This window comes from Spodoptera frugiperda, chromosome 26, assembly GCF_023101765.2.
Source record: "Spodoptera frugiperda isolate SF20-4 chromosome 26, AGI-APGP_CSIRO_Sfru_2.0, whole genome shotgun sequence".
NCBI lineage: Eukaryota > Metazoa > Arthropoda > Insecta > Lepidoptera > Noctuidae > Spodoptera > Spodoptera frugiperda.
This window is the reverse complement of record NC_064237.1, coordinates 4,347,189-4,366,616: the sequence shown is the minus strand read 5'-3', so window position 1 is coordinate 4,366,616 and position 19,428 is coordinate 4,347,189. Positions and strand designations below refer to the sequence as shown.

Sequence of the window (19,428 nt, the reverse complement as noted above, 5' to 3'; positions counted from 1 at the left end):
ATTTTGTTCTCATTATCAGAGCTTTGATTTACATATTTAAGTTACAATGAATCTCATTGAGCTATATAATTTCCATAAAACTTTATTATGAAGACAACGTGATCGCTTTTTCTGTTGACGCATTTTGTATTGTTAACAAAAGGAGAGTCCAACCTGCTGGCTACCGTACACGAAGATTGTTTCCATTATATTAGTGTCCACTGATACAATTAGTGATGTTTGCATTACATCATTTGGTAAAAGATGTGTTAATGAAAAATGTTTAGACCATTGATATTTTTGTGATGGACATACCTAGTATTTTTAAGAGACTCCTAGTCGTTGGTGGAGGTAAAGGGTAGTGTGGTAGGGTAAAAAATCACTTCTGATACAGCTGTAAAACCTTTAAAATCAACCTAATAAATAAATACAAGTGGAAGTTTTTCATCTCAGAATATATTGGTTATTTTAGAAAAGATACATCTAGCGGCTACATGTGGAACTATCAGAACGAAGCTTTGGTATGGTAGCGATATTGGTAATGGTTTGTTACATATTTACTAGATGGAGCTACTAGTTCATACTGACTTTTAACCGAAATAATCCCAGTAATTACTATTTATTATTAAATTTATAAAAAGGCTTAAATCTAATATTTCCCTGGAATTATCAATTATACTTGAAATAATGCTATGTAAGTTATAAAACATCGTTTATTCCGGTTTTAGACTAAGCCCTCGTGAAAGCTGATTTATGTTCCTGTCCAAATCAATCTAAAATACGCAATTGTATCTAAAAATCACAAATCTGATGGCCTGAAAATATGTGTACTTAGGTCACTTTCCGATTAAATAGGTACTGGCTCAAATCCTTAAAACTTACGACACCAAAGACCATTTAGGTACGAGCCCCTACTAATAAAATACAAATCATTAAATTGCCTCTCATACAAACATAGAAGCACAATTAACATGCGGATATCTCACTAGTTCGTAATAAATTGCTTAAACAACACATTTGAGGGTCCAAGTTCTTACTAAGGCTTTAATTAAAAGTGTACTGAGAACAAATATAGAGATGTTGAGTCGGACTGATGTTAATTATTGAGCAAATATCTCAATCTTCTTATACAAGGGCGTACTGTTTAGATGTGTATGGTCTGTTCATGAGATGAAGTAAGGTTCCATGTAATGTATTAATTACCTGAATAAGAATGTGTGAGTGTGGATTTGTTAAAGAGGCCAAAATTCATCGATATGTCTTTCGTCGTACTGTATTTAAGTACGTGGTATCAGACTTCTAACTAAACACCACGACCAAATTATATATTCGCCCTTCGGTAAGTATGGTGATTCAAGTCAGCAATGCCCATAGTACGAGTTTGCTTTACGTTACACGAAAACGAAATGAAAGTGCGTTCGGCGCTCTGATTGGCCGACGTGAATAAACTAACCAATCAGAGCGCCCAATGCGCTAAGGGTACTGGGAACAAACATTTTTTGCATCATATCATGGCAACCTATTTGCTTCTTTTATGATGACCCATCAGCTTGTGCGGATGCGTAACGCGGGTGTTGCGTGAGGACATGAAATATAATTATATTAATTGTTAGGAGGAAATTACAACCTACCTTTTTCCTTCACTAAGTTTCGATATTTGCCTCATCCAATGTAGGAAGTAGGTACCTACGCCAAATGAAACTGGAAAAATAATATCTCTTTTGTCGTGCCTATTTAAATACGTAGTAACAGACTTCTAATTAAGCATCACGAGTTCACGACCAATTAAATGATATTTGTTAGGGGGAAAATTACAATATTGGTAGGTACTAGGTACCTATACCATTTTTGTCATGTCCTTCACTAAGTTTAGATATTTACCTCATCCAATGTAGGTAAGTAAGTACCAGGGATGTTATGGATATGGAATTTCGGATATGAATATGGATACGGATAGTGGAATTTTTTTATATCAGTTCCGGTTTCGGGTACGGATAAGAAATTATTCCAAATTATCCGGTAGTTTCGAATAGTTTCGGTTACAGATATTGGATTTCTAAGGAATTTCAAAAGTAACATACAAATAGATAATCAGATGGTTTCATTTATTTGGCAGGTACTTCAATCTGCCTGTAAGTAACTTTTCGTAACTTGTCTCATGTCTCATTTAGACTCCGCTCCTATCCGAAATTATCCGTAACATTTATTTCAGTTTCGGTTACGGAAATGGATATTTTTTTATTTCGGATATCCGATAGTTTTGGTTACGGATGTGGACATCCTTGGTAAGTACGTCTTATAACCTGGGATTTTTTACACCAATAAGTATAAGCTATTATCCATTATCTTGGGTGTCCATCTGGCGGCGCTGATCGCTTACCATCACCGACTCGTGCGCACCCTATACCGCAAAAATAAAAAATAAATTATATGTTCTTGCTATGTATTACTGACTGAGTAGAAAGAAGAAGTATATTCTTCTTTCAGTTTAAAAATTTAAGCTTATAAAAATAGTGAAGGTCTAGTGTGGTAGTGAAGTGAAGGTACGTTACGCTTAGTTACGTTACGCCTACGTATTGCGCTTTTGAAAATTTTTAGTTTTAAAATACATAAGTAATAAATAATTTTCCTACTTCTATCACTCTTCTTTACACTTGCCTTTAGTCTTATATTTGTCCTTGAATTTAGGTAATACAGGTGCAAATAATTTGTATACTTGTCCAAAAATACAAAAGCAGGTGCTTCTAACCACCTGTCATCTCTGAACAGACGCGAGGAGCTCAATATTATGTGTACAAATTTATATATTGAAATTGACCCACTGACTCGCTACTTCCACAAAACAATAAAAACCGAGATAAGAGTATATGAGTAACTATTTACTTTGTAGGTAATTAATGAGTAGTTTCCAATGCAAACATAAATAATTTACCTATTTAATGAAATGACTTCATGTTTTCATCATAACAATTAAAGTATTTGTCAACGCGGTTAATAGTTCATACTCATGATGCCTATGATGAATGCAAAATTCATTGGTTGTGTCATTGATGTAAAACTCGTAAGTGATTTAGCCACTATGTGCTATAATCGATTTGCGAGCCGGTCAATGTGTTAGTTTAATTTTTGTAATATTTTCTTATAAATAAGTAGATGTTTGACTGCACGGTCGGTTGCCTGCAATGTGCAGCAGGTTCGATTTCCACACAGAGCAACTCTTTGTATGATCTTTAAATTTTTATTCTGGGTCTGGGTGTCATGTGCATGTGAACTTGTATGTTTGTAAACGCACTCACGACACAGGAGAAAATCGAAGTGTAGGTACCGTTACCCCACAGAATAATGTTTAATTTAAAGAAAAAAAAATGTTATAACTTGACATCATTCTTAGTAGATACAATAGGTTCACACACGAAGACGAATAAATCAGACACAAGAAGTTTACTCTTTAAGCCATATCATAAGAAGCACAGAATTATTGCAATCAAAATACTGTGCAGCTATGTATCTTTCTTTCATTTTGATATACCTATTGTTATCATACCTAAACGATGTTCATAAAGAATACCGTATTATTTGAGCAAATTATTTTATTACGATTGTTTTTATGATTAGTATCATCAATTCATTCTAAACTATAAATAAAGGTGTGAATCGATGCGTTCTGTACTGCGATATGCAAGCTGGTAGCATTCCCATAGAAGGCAGTAATTAATTTAGAAAGTGTGAGAAAGTTGCTATCGAATTTGACATTGAAAATTTAATAATTAAATGTAAATCGATCGATAAATGGAATCTACAATTTTGTACACTTATTAGGATAGTGCAATGCAATGATAGTATCTTTGCTTGTTTACTTTTTTTTCGTCTGTGATCGAGTATTTGCAAGAATTGTACATAAATATGTATTTCAAACGTGAGGGGTTACAGCCATCAGACCACCACAGATGGGGCCCAGTAGGGCTGACGCTGACCCGGAGTTGCGGACTGCCAATGGGTTACCGGAGCTCCAGCAAGAAAAAGAGAAGTAGAAATGGGGTGGTTTTTAGTCAGTAAGACACTGACACTCCCTTTCGTCACGCGCAAAGTGGGAGAAGTCATTAGATGATTTTCACACCTCAAATAAAGGGAAAATTTATAGGGGAAAAAAGGTACTATAGCCACGTGGAATCGTTGATCACATAATCACATAAATAGTAGTATTTCTAGTTGGAACTAGTATCATAATAAAACCGGAACATAGTTACATACATAAAAGTTTTTTTTATAGCTTAATGATTTCGTAGAACGATGTGATATGATGTCATGTATGTCGTAGGCAACTATTTTGGATTCTGTGACCGTGAAAATACTATGTTTTGATCACAGTACTAAATGTACTCGTAGTAGGTACTCTATTTATAAATATTACGTGTTTCGTAGCAGTTAAATGTTAACAATGCGAATGACTGCTTCTATTAGTCATCAAAGCGAATGCTTACGTTACAATACAATAAATTGAAACGTAAACAAGCGAGATTAGGTATGTTGAACCTATGTATATAAAGGTTTATTTGATGTACTATAATAGCCTAGGATTTCTGTTCGTATGGTAATCTTTAAATTAAGAAATAAATATTTGAACTATTAAAAAAAGCTTTTCTCCATTATTACGTGAGTAAACCGTGACCATCTTTTCTAAATTTTCGATTGATTATGAATTTTGGTTTTTCGAATGGTTGTAAATGCATTTCGATACTTCAATACATATTATAATTTTAAAATACTAATTAAGAATAGGAAGTCCTGTCTCAAATATATTTTTCCCTTGGAATAAAATTAAGTAAGTAGTTTAATCATGTGAAAAGTAGGTGTGCATTGTACAGTGGCATTACGTGCCATAATGTGCACCTCTGCCGACCTTCGGGGATTAAAGGCGTGACGATATGTATGTATGTATGTATGTAGTTTAATCAATTTCGTAACTTATAAAATTAAACATAACTAATTTATTCAACATTTGTGTTAAAACATTTACAATTAACACGAGTACTGATAACACTATCGTAATTATTCCTGCCATCACCAAAAGAGTGTGTTTCATCGTTTATTTTTGTACACAACTTGGTATCCCTCATTGTGATAGAAACTCAGACAATATCGATTCAGGAGTAGATGACATCATCTTTTTGGGATAAGGAGTAAAACTACAATTGTAATGTGGCCATGAGCTCAATTTTATACAATTGTTCTCGGAAAATAGGTAGTAGTTGTAGTGTATTAATGAACTTAAAGTTTATAATGCTATTTTTGCACTCCTATAAAATTGGTGCCTCTATTAACATTTTTATGGACAGAAAAATGTTAATTGAGACAAATACGAGTAAATTGATATTTCGAACTAAAGTTAATAACATCACAAGACAATATAAATAAAAAAAATACATAACTTATTTCAACGCACGTTAACCGCCACGCTTAGCGGAGGATTTGTTAAATCTTCAACAAAAGTTTTCTTTCGGCAGTAAATGCTTTAATTCATGGGAAACTCAAAAAGTAAAACGTAATTCAGCAGAAAAATAGCAAAGGCGTACCCCAAGGTTCAATCCTTGGCCCCACTCGTACGTGGTTAGGCCATGTGGTAGGTAAGACTTTTATTGGTTCGTTTATGACTGTCCTACGTTGATAAACTCGATGGCCACAGCAGTATGAGCTCATCGTTTTTACTCGACGCGGCTCACGGCGCAGTCTCAGTGGCGACTTGAGTTGGCGCGCCCGTGTCAGTGTGTAACTTCAAATAAACATCGCGGCATTAAAATATCCTAAGTGATTCACAATGGCCATCAGCAGATTGTCTCTCATCAAGTTCTTGGAGCTGGTAAATATATATTTTTACTCACTTTCAGTAATATAATCTAATTTCTAGTAACATCTGCGCAATGTGGTGTCGCCGGTGTGCGGGCTCGAAAATGATCTTGTTTTTGTTTATAAAGTGAATTGGTAAGCGTCCGTTGTTACCTTGACGAAAGTGCTTTAACATTTAAAAGTATATTTGCAACAAATTTACGATGTAAAAGGTCAACGTATCGTTGTATTCAAAGACATAACATTCAAAGGAAACATTTGAGACAACATTAATGAAACAACGTTTATAAATATTTGATTACAAATGCAAGAACGTGTCGTTCACCTAATTTCCCTGAAATTCGTCAGATACCGTAGCTTCTAATACGAAAATAGTTTTCAAAGGGAATAAAATGTTTTATGTTGTAAATAAACTCGAACACAAACAGTAGCACGAGAGTACCAAGTCAAGAAACAAAGGGCGTTGACTCCTCTCATTCATTTCCCATAGGTTAGAAAGGGACGGAAAGGGGTTATGGGATTTATTACCATTACAGAAATGGAACGAGTTTAATTGGAGCTGATATATTTAAGTTAGTATGCTTGGCTTTCATTGGTCGAGACAAGGGTTCGTTATTCAAAATTCCCATTGTTTTTCTTCGACATAAAATGGGTAACCAAAGTCTCCATGCCTTCATGTGTTTGTGTAGATGGAATTCTGCTAATCTGGCTGATATTTAATCAGACGATTTAGGTATTTATTAGCAGAGAGTGCAAAATGGTCACATATGAATTGCAAATGTAAATCAATTACCAAGTATTCATACTGATAATATTGTTGAAACAAAATACACTTAAATATATGCACATGAGTCATAAAAACAATCATGAATCACAGAAAAAAGATTAATTAGTTATGTTTGACTACACTTGACCTGATGTTGTTTCAGTTTCAATATTTAGATTTCAGTTTTAATTACAGTAATTATTATAATAACAGTCTATTAACTGATAATAATTTTTATAGCACCTAATATTGTGACTAATAATTGCATGCAAATGATGTAATTGACATTTATTAAATTAGTTCATCTCTGCCCACTTCCGCGTGGAATATAATAAGTACCTACCTACATGAGTTCATGCATTTTTGCAATATACCAAAATTTTTAAAGTTATTGTTTTTCGGCGTACTCTCGTAACTGTTTAACGAAGTAACTTGACTATAAGCCCCAAACGTGATTAGAAACTAGTCGAGTGACCTAACAAACAGCCGAATTTAAGCCGTTGAAAATAATTAATTTGTAGATGTACCTATTACACATACAAGTAGGCATAACCTTCACACATTTTCGTGGTTTTCCTCATAAAATGCCATACATAGGAAACATGAGCAATTTGTGGCAACGGCTTTAAATTTACTTATCAGAAGTGTTACATCATTGTCCGCAAACTATTCTTAGCTGCCTGACATAAGCGTATCAACTCTTTTTACCGACTTCTCAAAAAGGAGGAGGTACTATGTTCGGCTGTTTGTATGTTTTTTTTTTTTGTATGTTTGTTCATCGAATACTCCGTCAATTGTCGACGGATTTTCAAAATTCTTTTTTTGTTCGAAAGTAGATAGTTCTGAGGTGGTCCCATTGTCACCAAGTTAGGATCTGATGATGGGATCTTAGGGAAATCGAGGGAACACCTCAAATATTATAGGGAACTGTATAGTGATTTTGGTATATTCATCTAGAATTAAAGCATTTACAGTCAAAAAGTAACCTTTGAAGAGGTGGAACTGATGAAGAAGACCAGAAATGGCCAATGGAACTTCATACTCACATAGAAATCACAATAAAGTTATACTCCGTCAATTGTCGACGGATTTTCAAAATTCTTTTTTGTTCGAAAGTAGATAGTTCTGAGGTGGTCCCATTGTCACCAAGTTAGGATCTGATGATGGGATCTTAGAGAAATCGAGGGAACTCCTCAAATATTATAGGGAACTATATAATGATTTTGGTATATTCATCTAGAATTGAAGCATTTACAGTCAAAAAGTAACCTTTGAAGAGGTGGAACTGATGAAGAAGACCAGAAATGGCCAATGGAACTTCATACTCACATAGAAATCACAATAAAGTTAATTAAGTGACTGTGACAATACAAATAAATAAATAAAGTAGTTATTGAGATAGAGAATTTTAACCGACTTTTTAGTTGCGATACTGAGTATCGTAACTAAAAAATGTGAAATAAAATACTTTTTACAAAAAAATAAACCGACTTCACTAAAAAAGTTAAAAATAACTTTAATTTCGGAAGTCGGTGTAACAAACAAATAATACCGAGAAACATCGACTTCCGAAATTAAAGTTATTTTTAACTTTTTTAGTGAAGTCGGTTTATTTTTTTGTAAAAAGTATTTTATGTTGACCACTTTTACAATTGACTGTGACTAAATTGATTCACCTCTAATCTTCCTTTGAAGGCTGTCCTATATGTCTTGATGAGTTAAGAACTTCACAATCACACTTCATAATATATTATTACAAACCTGATATTTTTCGTAGGTTCGTTTAAAAAAATAAATGTTTTCTTCTAGTTTTGCTGTCGTATCTTAATTTCGTTGAGCTTCGTGGTATGAATAAATATTTAGCTGATATAAAATCTCTTCTATCATTAATAGGTACTTTGACTGATCCAAGAAATGAAACCGACACCACATATTCCGTTATCGCGTTTCCGGCCAATTAACCGACGAACCAGTAAATATGTCTAGTTAAATTTAAAATATAACTGCTACGAGCTTCAGTTAATTTGATCCTTCAATATCGTAACTATGCCAGCTAAGCCAATGATATAAACAAACAGTTAAAAATAACTGTGAACTCATATTTATCTTGACTTGAGTAATGAATCTACGAACTACGTGTCGTTTGACGAATAGAACATTATGAATATAATTAATTTAATACAGTTTTGTTTATGGAAGTGCTTCATTTATTGAGTGGTTTCACGTGACAAAAATCATCAAATGCAATCAAATCAAATGGTTTATTTGTTATACACAGGTTACATTTAAAAGGTCTTAGGTAAAATGTGCTCATGCATCATCAAACGACTTCTCCCACAGAAGAAGGTGAGGTGGCTCACCTACCTAGGGAGCGTTGGACTCCTTCTGCTTTACACCACCCTGTTACAATTGCTGTATTGGATTGCGGCCGTGGTATACGGCTAGATACAAGTGTAACTATGTATCAACACTTATTGTATCTATCTTTTTGAAACATACTATAACTATAAGATTCATCACATTTTCTTGATGAAAATCGAATAATTACAGACATAATACGTAATAGTTTATTAGCTGTGTAAACACAGAACCGTCACATATGTACACATTCCGAAAACGGGTCATGGTTCCTAACTAGTTGATCAACCGATATGGGCGACCTCAACAAGATCGGAGACCTTATCGACACTTCAATGTTTCCCTTTATTAATACGAATGAAGAAGTCATCATGAAATTAAATGGTCTATGCACATCACACATGTTTATATTGTACGTAATCTAACTTGTTGTTAAATGTTATTTTACTTCATGACAGGTTCTTCGGGAAGAATATGGTAGTTATGTAGTTTAAGTTCCCTTCTTAGAATAACTATGTTGAAATATTCGTTGAAGATACTACCTATTCAGCCTTTTTTTTAATGGGGAAAATCATCCTTTGACTTCTCCCGTTTTGGACGAGGCGAGAGGGATTGTCACACTCTTACTGACTAAAAAGCACCCCGTTCCTACTGCTGCTTTTTGAGCCGGAGCCTCGGTAAACTCGCTAGGTAGTCCGCAGCTCCGGAATCTATTCAGCCCACCCCTGTTATACATTAAGCACAAACAGTGACACAAGCTTCTACTTAATTAAAAAAATCACATAACCTTGTCCTCCACTTAGTACGCACCGGAAACATTATTTCATCTGCTGTGTCAGTCCATTAAAATTGTGCGCTTCTAAAACAGCCGTGCCTCTCATTGTTGGGACCATTACACGGATTTGTTATGAGTAATAAATAATAGTAAATGTGGATGCAAAAAGCTTGATAAATAGGAAACTAGAGCGTGAATAACGAGCATGTATTAATGTAATAAGTACATAATATTATTGCACTATATATAACCTCATTAAGTAAATAACAATGTTTGTTTTAATTACGCCTTTCAAATGAACATAATGTTTATTTTATCAGATCGAACAACCAATACTACTGTTTGCATCAACATAGCAAAATTAGCTTTATTACAACCATTTTTGATAGTAAAGAGGGCGCTAGTATCGTATATGGACTCTTGTCTTACAATTACGCGATACGCATTGTCCATGACCAAATGATTCCCACGAGTTTTGCTTAGGTGTTAATGTGTACTACGACCTACGCAGTGTCATCCGGTGTGTGGTGGCCATTGAAGAATATTTGGCCATCCGGTTACGTGGGCAATGACCCGCCCACGGCCATTAAAATTAAAAGATTCTTGAGCCTATCTTGATTTTTAAACGTACTTCTATCAGATTCAATCACGATCATAATTTATTTTTGTTATAGACATGATTAACTTTGAGAATATAACTGGCTTAGGGTGGGTGTATTGCATTATAAGCACATCTCCTTATTATAGGCACGATATTATGGTGATGATAAGGTTCTAAATCCCACCCAAAACATAAATGTGAAAGGATGCCAAGTTCGATAATATTGGAATGCTTCGCCTATAAAAGAAGTGAGATCTAAATAAGTACCAAGTTCCATACACAGACCTCAGTTAAAAATGATATAACAAGTTGGCAAGTTTTCACACACTTTGTTATAAACCTACTAAACGCAATGAGTCAAGTATATAATTTTCTATTAAAACTTGCCAAGTTATATCATTTTTAACTGAGGTCTGTGTATGGAACTTGGTACTTATTTAGATCTCACTTCTTTTATAGGCGAAGCATTCCAATATTATCGAACTTGGCATCCTTTCACATTTATGTTTTGGGTGGGATTTCATTTATTTTTGTAAGGTTTATTTTCTTTTTTTCTTATTTTACTTTACTTTGACTAAATACAAACCTTCGTAACGAATTTTAGGTCGGTACGACCATTGGAAGATATAATATAATTTTTTTGTTTTAGTTCCTTAGGGGTATGAATTTACACCTTCATTATTTTTAAAACCGACTCACACTTGGCCATTTTCAGATTTTTTCCTTTACCTTGACCTAAAGACCTACCTCCATGCCAAATTTCAAGTCAATACGACCATTGGAAGTGGTCTAGGTTTTTGATGAGTGAGTCAGTCAGTGAGTGTATAGTAAAAATAGCGATTTTCTGACGTCAATATCTCAAGACCTACAATAGGTACATTAATGAAATTTTGTATTTTAGATAAGTAAGTAGATCTCGACAGATACTAGAAATTTCATATGCGTAGATAAAATAGATTTTGAGTTATAGGTGGGTCGAACTTGGCCCGAAATGGTTCGTGTAATATAACCCACGGCCGGTGTGTCGGTTTTTTTGCTCGAACTTGGCGGACACACTGCCGTGTGTCTAGATAGAAAGTTAATTTATTGACACACGGCGGTATAAAGCGGAGGCGTGTCAATATCTTGACCATAACAGTAACTAGCCATAAAGGGAAACCATGATCACGTTTTGCCAGTGAAATCGCATCAACTGCTGACAGACTGCGTACAGTCAAGCAACAAGTGGGGAATTAACATACTCTGTTTATACAAACGTCTCATAAAGTACATGAAAAATATTTATCTTCAACCACCTGTGGGTTACTACTAGTAGGTACGACTGTTTACTTTCAACGCTATATTTTACCTAGGTACTGCAAATTCTTCATCCGACAAGCTTAAAATACCATTATTGATTACAAGACAATCAATAATGTACCTTATCTGCATTATATTTCAGATTAAAAGTAAGTTGTATTACATGATTTATGATGGTATAACAATTTACTCGCTGATATGATCCATGTTCGGTTATTCTTAGAAATTGGAGTAATTTTATTTTATCTTAGTTAATCGTAGAGGTCACGGATGTATCGTGTTACTTGGTGACGTAGGATCACATGATGCAGTGCGGCTGTGACTTAGAGATAATCCTGATTAGTCACAAAGTGGGACGCCTAAATTGACGCCAATTTTGTGATAGAGTCACACAACACAATGTAGTTGTTAAGTAAACATTGCGTAAGGTTTACTTTGGATTAAAAGGGGGAAGAAAAAGTTCTGAAGTGTTCGTTTCATCTTTAGGCAAACGTGATCACTACACGTAATTAATCTTAACCAAACAATCATTATGTAAACCTAAAGCTATGATGGTTTTTTAAGTGAGAAAATCATCCAATAACTTCTCCCGTATTGGGCGAGGCGAGAAAGAGTGTCAGACTCTTACTGAGTAAAAACCAACCTGTTCTCTCTTACTTTTCGAGCCGATTAGGTATCAGCCCTACTGAAAACTATGATAGTTAGGTGTTTTACCTTAGATAATATATACGCACTTTGACATATTCTATGGGGGAACATAAGTCGTGACGATGATGTTATGACTTCATACAAGGTTCATCGTACTGCACTTAATCACTAACTTAAGTTTCCGCTAATGAATGCAAAATGAACGTAACAACGGCTAATTGCCTATGAATCAATGTATGAACGTCATTATCATAGGAATGTGTTCAATAGAAAAATTACTAATGTAATTGTTTAATAAGAATCATTACGCACTTTCACACCTTACAATCACTTGGTATGAAATAATCGGATGATTAACTAGAAACGAAATAATAACACCAAACGATTAAAATTCTTCGAAAAGTATTGCTATTTTAAGTACATTACAAGAAGGGTGACAATACTTGTGTAGTGGTAAATGTTTTAAAATCAAACGTAGATTGGTTTACAACAGGTTTCTAATTCACTATCTCTGCAATGCAGTTGCAGATTATGACTCAAATCAAAACAATAGGAATGTATTTAACATAATATTTATGTTGCAATCATGAGTAATAAATAACAAACAAACAATAGGACTATTCGTTAGTAAGTACTGTGGACGTTTCTAATCGTTGAGGTGCAGTCACTTGCAAGAAACACGATAAACAGTTTCACTTCCATATGTATACGTAATGCGATTTATTCGTAGCACGCGGCTTGTAGTACTATGAATGAAAATATACGCTTTCACTACAAACAGTATTGCGGTAAATAGTTCCATTTATACTGATTTTAGATTTATGAGGACTGGTTAGACTGGCTTTGCTATAGTTAGTTTTTTTGCCGAATGAAAACTAAAATGTCTTCCGATGCATGTTTGTGACATGCTTCGTTAATTTTCTTGTTGGTAGCGTACAGAGGAAAAGTAAAGCTGAGGACCGCCTAGCGGGTTATCCGGGCTATGGCTCGAAAAACAGGAGTAGGAATGGGCTGTTTTTTAACCAGTAAGAGTCTGACACTCCGTATTGCCTCGTCTAAGGCGTCAGAAGTCATTGGATGATTTTACCCCGTCAAAAAAAGAAGTAGTCATAAAAACACCAATTGATTATACTTAGCTTGATAGGTGTGATTAAGTACCTATTTATTTGTTTTCGAAAATTATAGCAGTATCTCAAGTATCTCAAAATACATATATTTATAAATATTACTACAAAATGTATGAAAACAACCGACCTAGGAGTGTATCTAAACCTGCCTCTAATGATCCACGAGCTGATGCTACACCAGATTATTTTTATACTACAAGTACAAAGTTAACATAAACATGAAATATGTAGTAAAACTGTGGAAGTACGTTCGTATATAAATGAATACATAGCGCCTACGTACTCAAGGTACATGGGCAGTTATTTATAACTCTGTCGTGTGTCGGGGCGCACCTAGGTGGGCCCTTAATGTAGTTCAATAAGGTCGAATACCTTTTAACACTTAGCCGTGCCCATTAACCCCATTTTAATAGCTGTTCATGATAACTAATTAAACTATAGGGACGTTTAAAAATCATTATGACATCGTTAATTTGTTTTCGTTAATATTTGACTGATGTACTGCCAACATACTAAATGAATATCTGATAAGAAATTTGGAGAAGATTTGTAAATATTCTACAAATTTTTCACGCATGCTGGAATACCATAAAGTATTACCTTTAAGGATTACGTCGAAACTTTTATATATGTCGAGACTACATTGTTTAAAGTTGTAGGCTAATTAAGGAACTTCTTATATTAAACACGAAATACACAACAAAAACCATTTTATATTCAATGAGAGTAACTTTGCAAAAACATTGAATGAGTCAGTGCGACCGTAACCTCGACCTCTTCCGTGATAAATGTGTTTACAAATTAAAGTTACCCACTGAGATTTTCAAGGTGATTACATTTTTGATCTACTGTCTTACGGAATTAAGTCTATTTTATAATAACTCAATGTAATAATTCTAATTATTACTGTCATATGATTCGTCAGCTTATTTGCCGGCTTATCGCATAAACAAAAAATGCTAAAATGTCCTTAAATTGGGATCAGTCTTTGATGATAAGACCAGCATACACTAAGTTTTTAGTGATTTAAATATGATTCCCAAACTGTCCACCAAAAGTGGCACGGACCCTTTCTTAAAGCAGACGTCTTTTTTTAAGAGGGGAAAATCATCTGATCCCTTCTCCCGTGTTCTAAATGCAAGTTGAGTACATAATAAGGATAATCGGATAAATCATATTTGGTATTGTTTGCAAAAACTATTACATTTCATTGACATTTTGATAAGATAATAAATGATAAGTAATCATTTCACTTATCGGAGTAGGTGCGCTTCCTAAGTGCACCTGTTCTTACCTAAATAATATTTAAGTACAATCCTTGTGCTATTTTGGCAACAGTATATAAATAACTAATTATCTGATTTGTAGTAAAAATATCTTCAAAACACTTTGATAAAAATTTATTACTTAAGACTTTACAAACGTATTTTTTCTACGGTAAAGCTACTAAAGCTACTAAAAGGTAAAGGTGTTATTAATATTCAATTGTTGTAAGATCCATGATGTAATGAGTACGATTTCTGACTCACTACTAGAAATTCAAAATAGCCAAATAAATGTATCCGACCAAGGAATCAATTTTGTTCGACAGACCATAGTAGTTCAGCAATCACTAAAATTATTGAAATGAAAAAAAAAAACCATTCAGAATGAATGAATAAGTACGAACATTATGACATTTCATTAATAAACAATGAATTCATATGAGGATTACTAGATACATTAATATTGAATGTAGGTACATACTTCGTATTGTACGGAAATGCGACGCTATAATAAAATTAATGAATGCTATAACAATTGGACGGCACGTTCTATAACTATCCTTACGTGTGTTGAATTTATGTTCTTAGTTAGGTTAAGTAATTGTTTAGCTTATAAATAAGACTCAATATAAAATTTTAGTAAAATCATATAGGTAGGTGTTAACATTATGTACTTAGCCATAATATACCACAATACGACACTACAAGACTTTTTATATGTACTTATCGATACTTTTCTTCTACTCTAATTAAGTATTTCTTTTCTAATTAAAGTTAGTTTCGTTGCGGAACGCAAGACAGATATTAATATCGCTGGTACGGACCTGACTTCAGTATTCCGGTATTTTCATGGTTGTATCTACTGTAGATCCTGGCTTACAGGAGGTGCAGCTTTGGGCTTGTCCCAATAAAAAAATAATACTTATCGTCCGAGTAGGCAAAAATTCGCTTATTGCAAGCATGCATCGTTTACCTAGACAACTTAAGCTATGTTGTTGATTGTATTCAAGGATTACAGAATATCAAAACATACGAGTACCTATACTTATAATATAACTACCTACACACCAAAATAATCACGATCTATTTGTCATCCCAATAATCAATAAACACACATTTGTGAACGATAAATTCCAAAGCTATTATGTCAGTGTTTTAACATAAACAGAATCCAATATCTTAATTATTTACTTCTGCAGCCACAATAATATTATTGTCTTACATATTGTTATGTGTCTTACATTTTTTAATCAACAATGCACAAAACGTACGCTTTTCAATGAAAGCGCATTCGTACTCTTTGGCTGTTCGCATCTTCAAAGACTTGTCAAGGCTTCTAGCTGTTGGCCTCGGTTTTATGTGGCGTGTTTAGCATGACATCATCCCTCCAGAACTGGTTGCTATATTATCTGTGGTCCGTCATAATACGCTCGAGGAACTATGACGTCACTATTATGAGTAGAACATTGCGCCATTTTGGTAACGCGGTCTTACGATACCTAATGAATGCAGATTAGTTTTTGGGTGCACAAAAAGTTTTATTAGATTTTTGTTTTTATAATGTTTTATTTTATTTGCTTTTGTTGCTCTAAATAACAAAATTGAACAAGCGAACTTTTTATTATATGTATATGTGTTTTTCTAACAACAGTCTTTTTTTTTGAATAAGTTTTGAAAATAATGGCACAACTGGGACTCCACCTCGTGGCTACTGGATATCAAGCTATATATCCTTGGTATACCTATTTTCAATGTCGTACTTAAAGTTAAACTATTATTTCGTCAATTCCAGGTGCTGACATGTTCGTGTGTCGCGCTCCACTACCACAGCTACGATAGTGATGCTCAGACCGGTATGCTGGTCACAGGTACCTTCGTGGGATACCTCATCATCTTCGCCGGAGCTGCTGCCGGTTAGTATAATTTACTCTAAACAAATTTGAGACTGGTAACGCACTGTATTACGTGTTCTATAAGCCACGGCCTTAAAAAAAAAGCTCTTTAAGTATTTGGATAGGAAATGAAACGCAAATGTGTCACTTTTGGAGTAGATACGACCTTCAAACCCTCAACAAAAGAGCGTACTCCTTATTAAAAGCCCGCAATGCACCTGTGACTTCTCTAGTGTTACCTGATGGTAAACGATCAGCGCCGTCTGCTCGTTTGCCTCCTATTCCATTAAAATGAAGATACTTCATTGACTATCAAAGTAAACCTATTAGATCACCTGTCCCAATTACCGATACACTTATAAGTATAGCACCTACGTTGTTTATCAGCTACTTAATATTCAAAGTAGCGAGTGCTAACCAACAATGACGTCACTTTCCAGGTTATGTCATGCAGACACCCTCGCACAAACGCGTTGACATTTTCTACTCGTTGGTCGGAGTTGCCCTGTTTGTATCCAGCGGAGCACTAATCATTGACAAGTAAGTTTAACTCGACATTATGTTATTTTATTCCTTCGTAAGTATATTAACTTGTTCTATCTGTTTTGTTTTATAACAATAGCGAGAAAGTGAACCTATTGCCAGACATCGAATAATATACAGATTAAAATTATTTTAAAAACCGATAAATACCTGACTCATTGGTCGAGTGGTCGCAAGTGCGGCTGCTGGCTAAGAGGTCTCGGGTTCGATTCCCAGGTCTGGCAAAATATTACTGGGCTTTATTAGGTTTTTCGAAAATGTCTCAGTAGTAGCATGGAGTCTGGAATTGTGTCTGGTATTGCAATAGCCTCAATGGGACTTATAACAAAAATGGTGAAAAAATTATGTACATTGTATAGCGGCATTACGTGCTGTAATGTGCACCTCCACCTACCCCTTTGGGGATAAAATGCGTGACGATGACGATTCATATAGCGAAAAAGCACGACCATAAAATGAAAACACCAACGTCTTTTTTCGTTCCCTTAGCTTATACAAAATAGACTAAAATAGCTCATACCATGATATTGGGGTCAATCTGTTAACGAGGTTGATGGAAGAACGACTATTCTTACACCGAACGCTTTTAAGTAAACACATTATGATAGGATTCTTAAAAGACAAATCAAATAGTGAAGACAGTGAGGATTCTATTTAATTTAACGTACCTACCTATTTTTATTATACAAGAAGCGAGTTAAGGTCTTAAGCAAGATTGATCCGGAGCTGCGGACTACCTAGCGGGTTTACCGGGGCTCCGGTTAGAAAAGCAGGAGTAGGAACAGGGTAGTTTTTAGTCAGTAAGAATCTGACACTCCCTCTCGCCTCACCCAAGGCAGGAGAAGTCATTGGATGATTTTCCCCCCTTAAAAGAAAAAAAAAGCAAGATGTTTTGAAATTCAATATAACAACTTTTATGTTTGTCTAACAATCTACATACTTAACGAACCTTAGCATATTATATCCTTGTCCCTTACTTTTTTTTTATTCGATATAAACTAATGCTTGACTACAATCCCACCTGATGGTAAATAGTGATGTAATCGTATGTATCGTACCCTTACTTATCCATGTAATCTATGTTTCAGATACCAGAACGCGTCAAAGTCAGATTGGAGGGACAAGAACTTGGCTAAGGCGTCCCTCGCCATCATCAACGGAGCCCTCCTCCTGATCGACGCCGTCCTCACACAGCGTGGAGGCTAAACCCTTACTTCTAATGAGGCATGGCCACAAATCAACTGAAATCTCGACCTTATGTCTATAATCTTTCGAATTATTATACTAAGAGCTGATATTATCATACGCAATTGAGTAAGATACATAAAATTTTGTGAACAAACCATAATGATATTAAAATCGTATATAATCAGTATTTTGGAAAAGAAATACTAATAAACGTGGCCATGCCTGATCTAATAACTTCTACTTTATATACTAAGCCGTGGATCAATATTAAAACTTCATAACTGGACGCTTTAAAAACAAAAAGGAAATAATTGCGTACAAATGGAAAACACAAAGAAATGTTGACCCATACTGATTAATTAAGTAAATTATTAATAGGTTTTAATGTTATATTATGTACCTCGATAGAATTTTAATAATTAAGTACATACGTAAACAATAAAACTATTTAACGAATATATAACTACACTATATGTCGTTGTTGTAACAGCTAGAAGCTTTTATAGTTAAGGTTTTAAGATCTGCGTGTCGTTTTTAAGATGGCTTTGTCAAATTGGACAATTTGTGTTACAAGTTAATGTTGCAAACAGAATTAAATAGTGCCTTTAACACGCAATAAACTGAAGATCAATGTGACTATTTTTGATATCACTCGTATTTATCATATCAACCGCTATGGGTAAGTGAACTAGTCCCTTCAAATCTATATGTTATTAGCGGCTTTGTTACACAGATATTGTTTACCTGATAATTAATATGTACCTTATTGTTAAGTGTTTAAAGCTGATAACTGCCTAAACGAGATTACAAAGAATATATACGAAAGTTACAAATAAAGATTTTATATATGCATTTTGTCAAAGAAGCAAAGAAATAACAATATTTTTATAGTCGTCTGTATACATACACTGCACAGACATTTGCATTTTTATATGTATTTGTATACACATTGTATAATTTTTGTTTCTACAATAAATCACTTTGAAATTATAGTGGACTTTTCATTCAGAGGCAAATACACTTCAGAAAATTATATGTTTGCTTACAGAAAGTATGAGAACCAGCACTTCGGACATGTCTTGGATGTAATGGATCGTATGAATACAAATAAAATTAATATAAATGTAAATAAAACTTAAGTAA

General features: G+C 34.3%; 1 protein-coding gene across 1 annotated transcript; it reads left to right on the top strand.

Annotated features, from left to right (window-relative positions):
* Nucleotides 1-5,647: 5,647 nt before the first annotated feature.
* LOC118264425 (uncharacterized) lies at nucleotides 5,648-19,275 on the top strand. The gene is made up of 4 exons (XM_035576923.2): nucleotides 5,648-5,836; nucleotides 16,455-16,575; nucleotides 16,995-17,094; nucleotides 18,186-19,275. Exons 1-4 carry the CDS (start codon nucleotides 5,795-5,797, stop codon nucleotides 18,301-18,303), a joined length of 381 nt encoding a protein of 126 aa, XP_035432816.1. The 5' UTR covers nucleotides 5,648-5,794; the 3' UTR covers nucleotides 18,304-19,275.
* Nucleotides 19,276-19,428: the final 153 nt, after the last annotated feature.

Excerpts from the sequence above, each read along its gene's own strand:
- LOC118264425 (XM_035576923.2), top strand. The coding sequence starts at position 5,795 with ATGGCCATCAGCAGATTGTCTCTCATCAAGTTCTTGGAGCTG. Across the intron at positions 5,837-16,454 it reads TCATCAAGTTCTTGGAGCTG|GTGCTGACATGTTCGTGTGT; the intron begins GTAAATATATAT and ends CGTCAATTCCAG. Across the intron at positions 16,576-16,994 it reads CTTCGCCGGAGCTGCTGCCG|GTTATGTCATGCAGACACCC; the intron begins GTTAGTATAATT and ends GTCACTTTCCAG.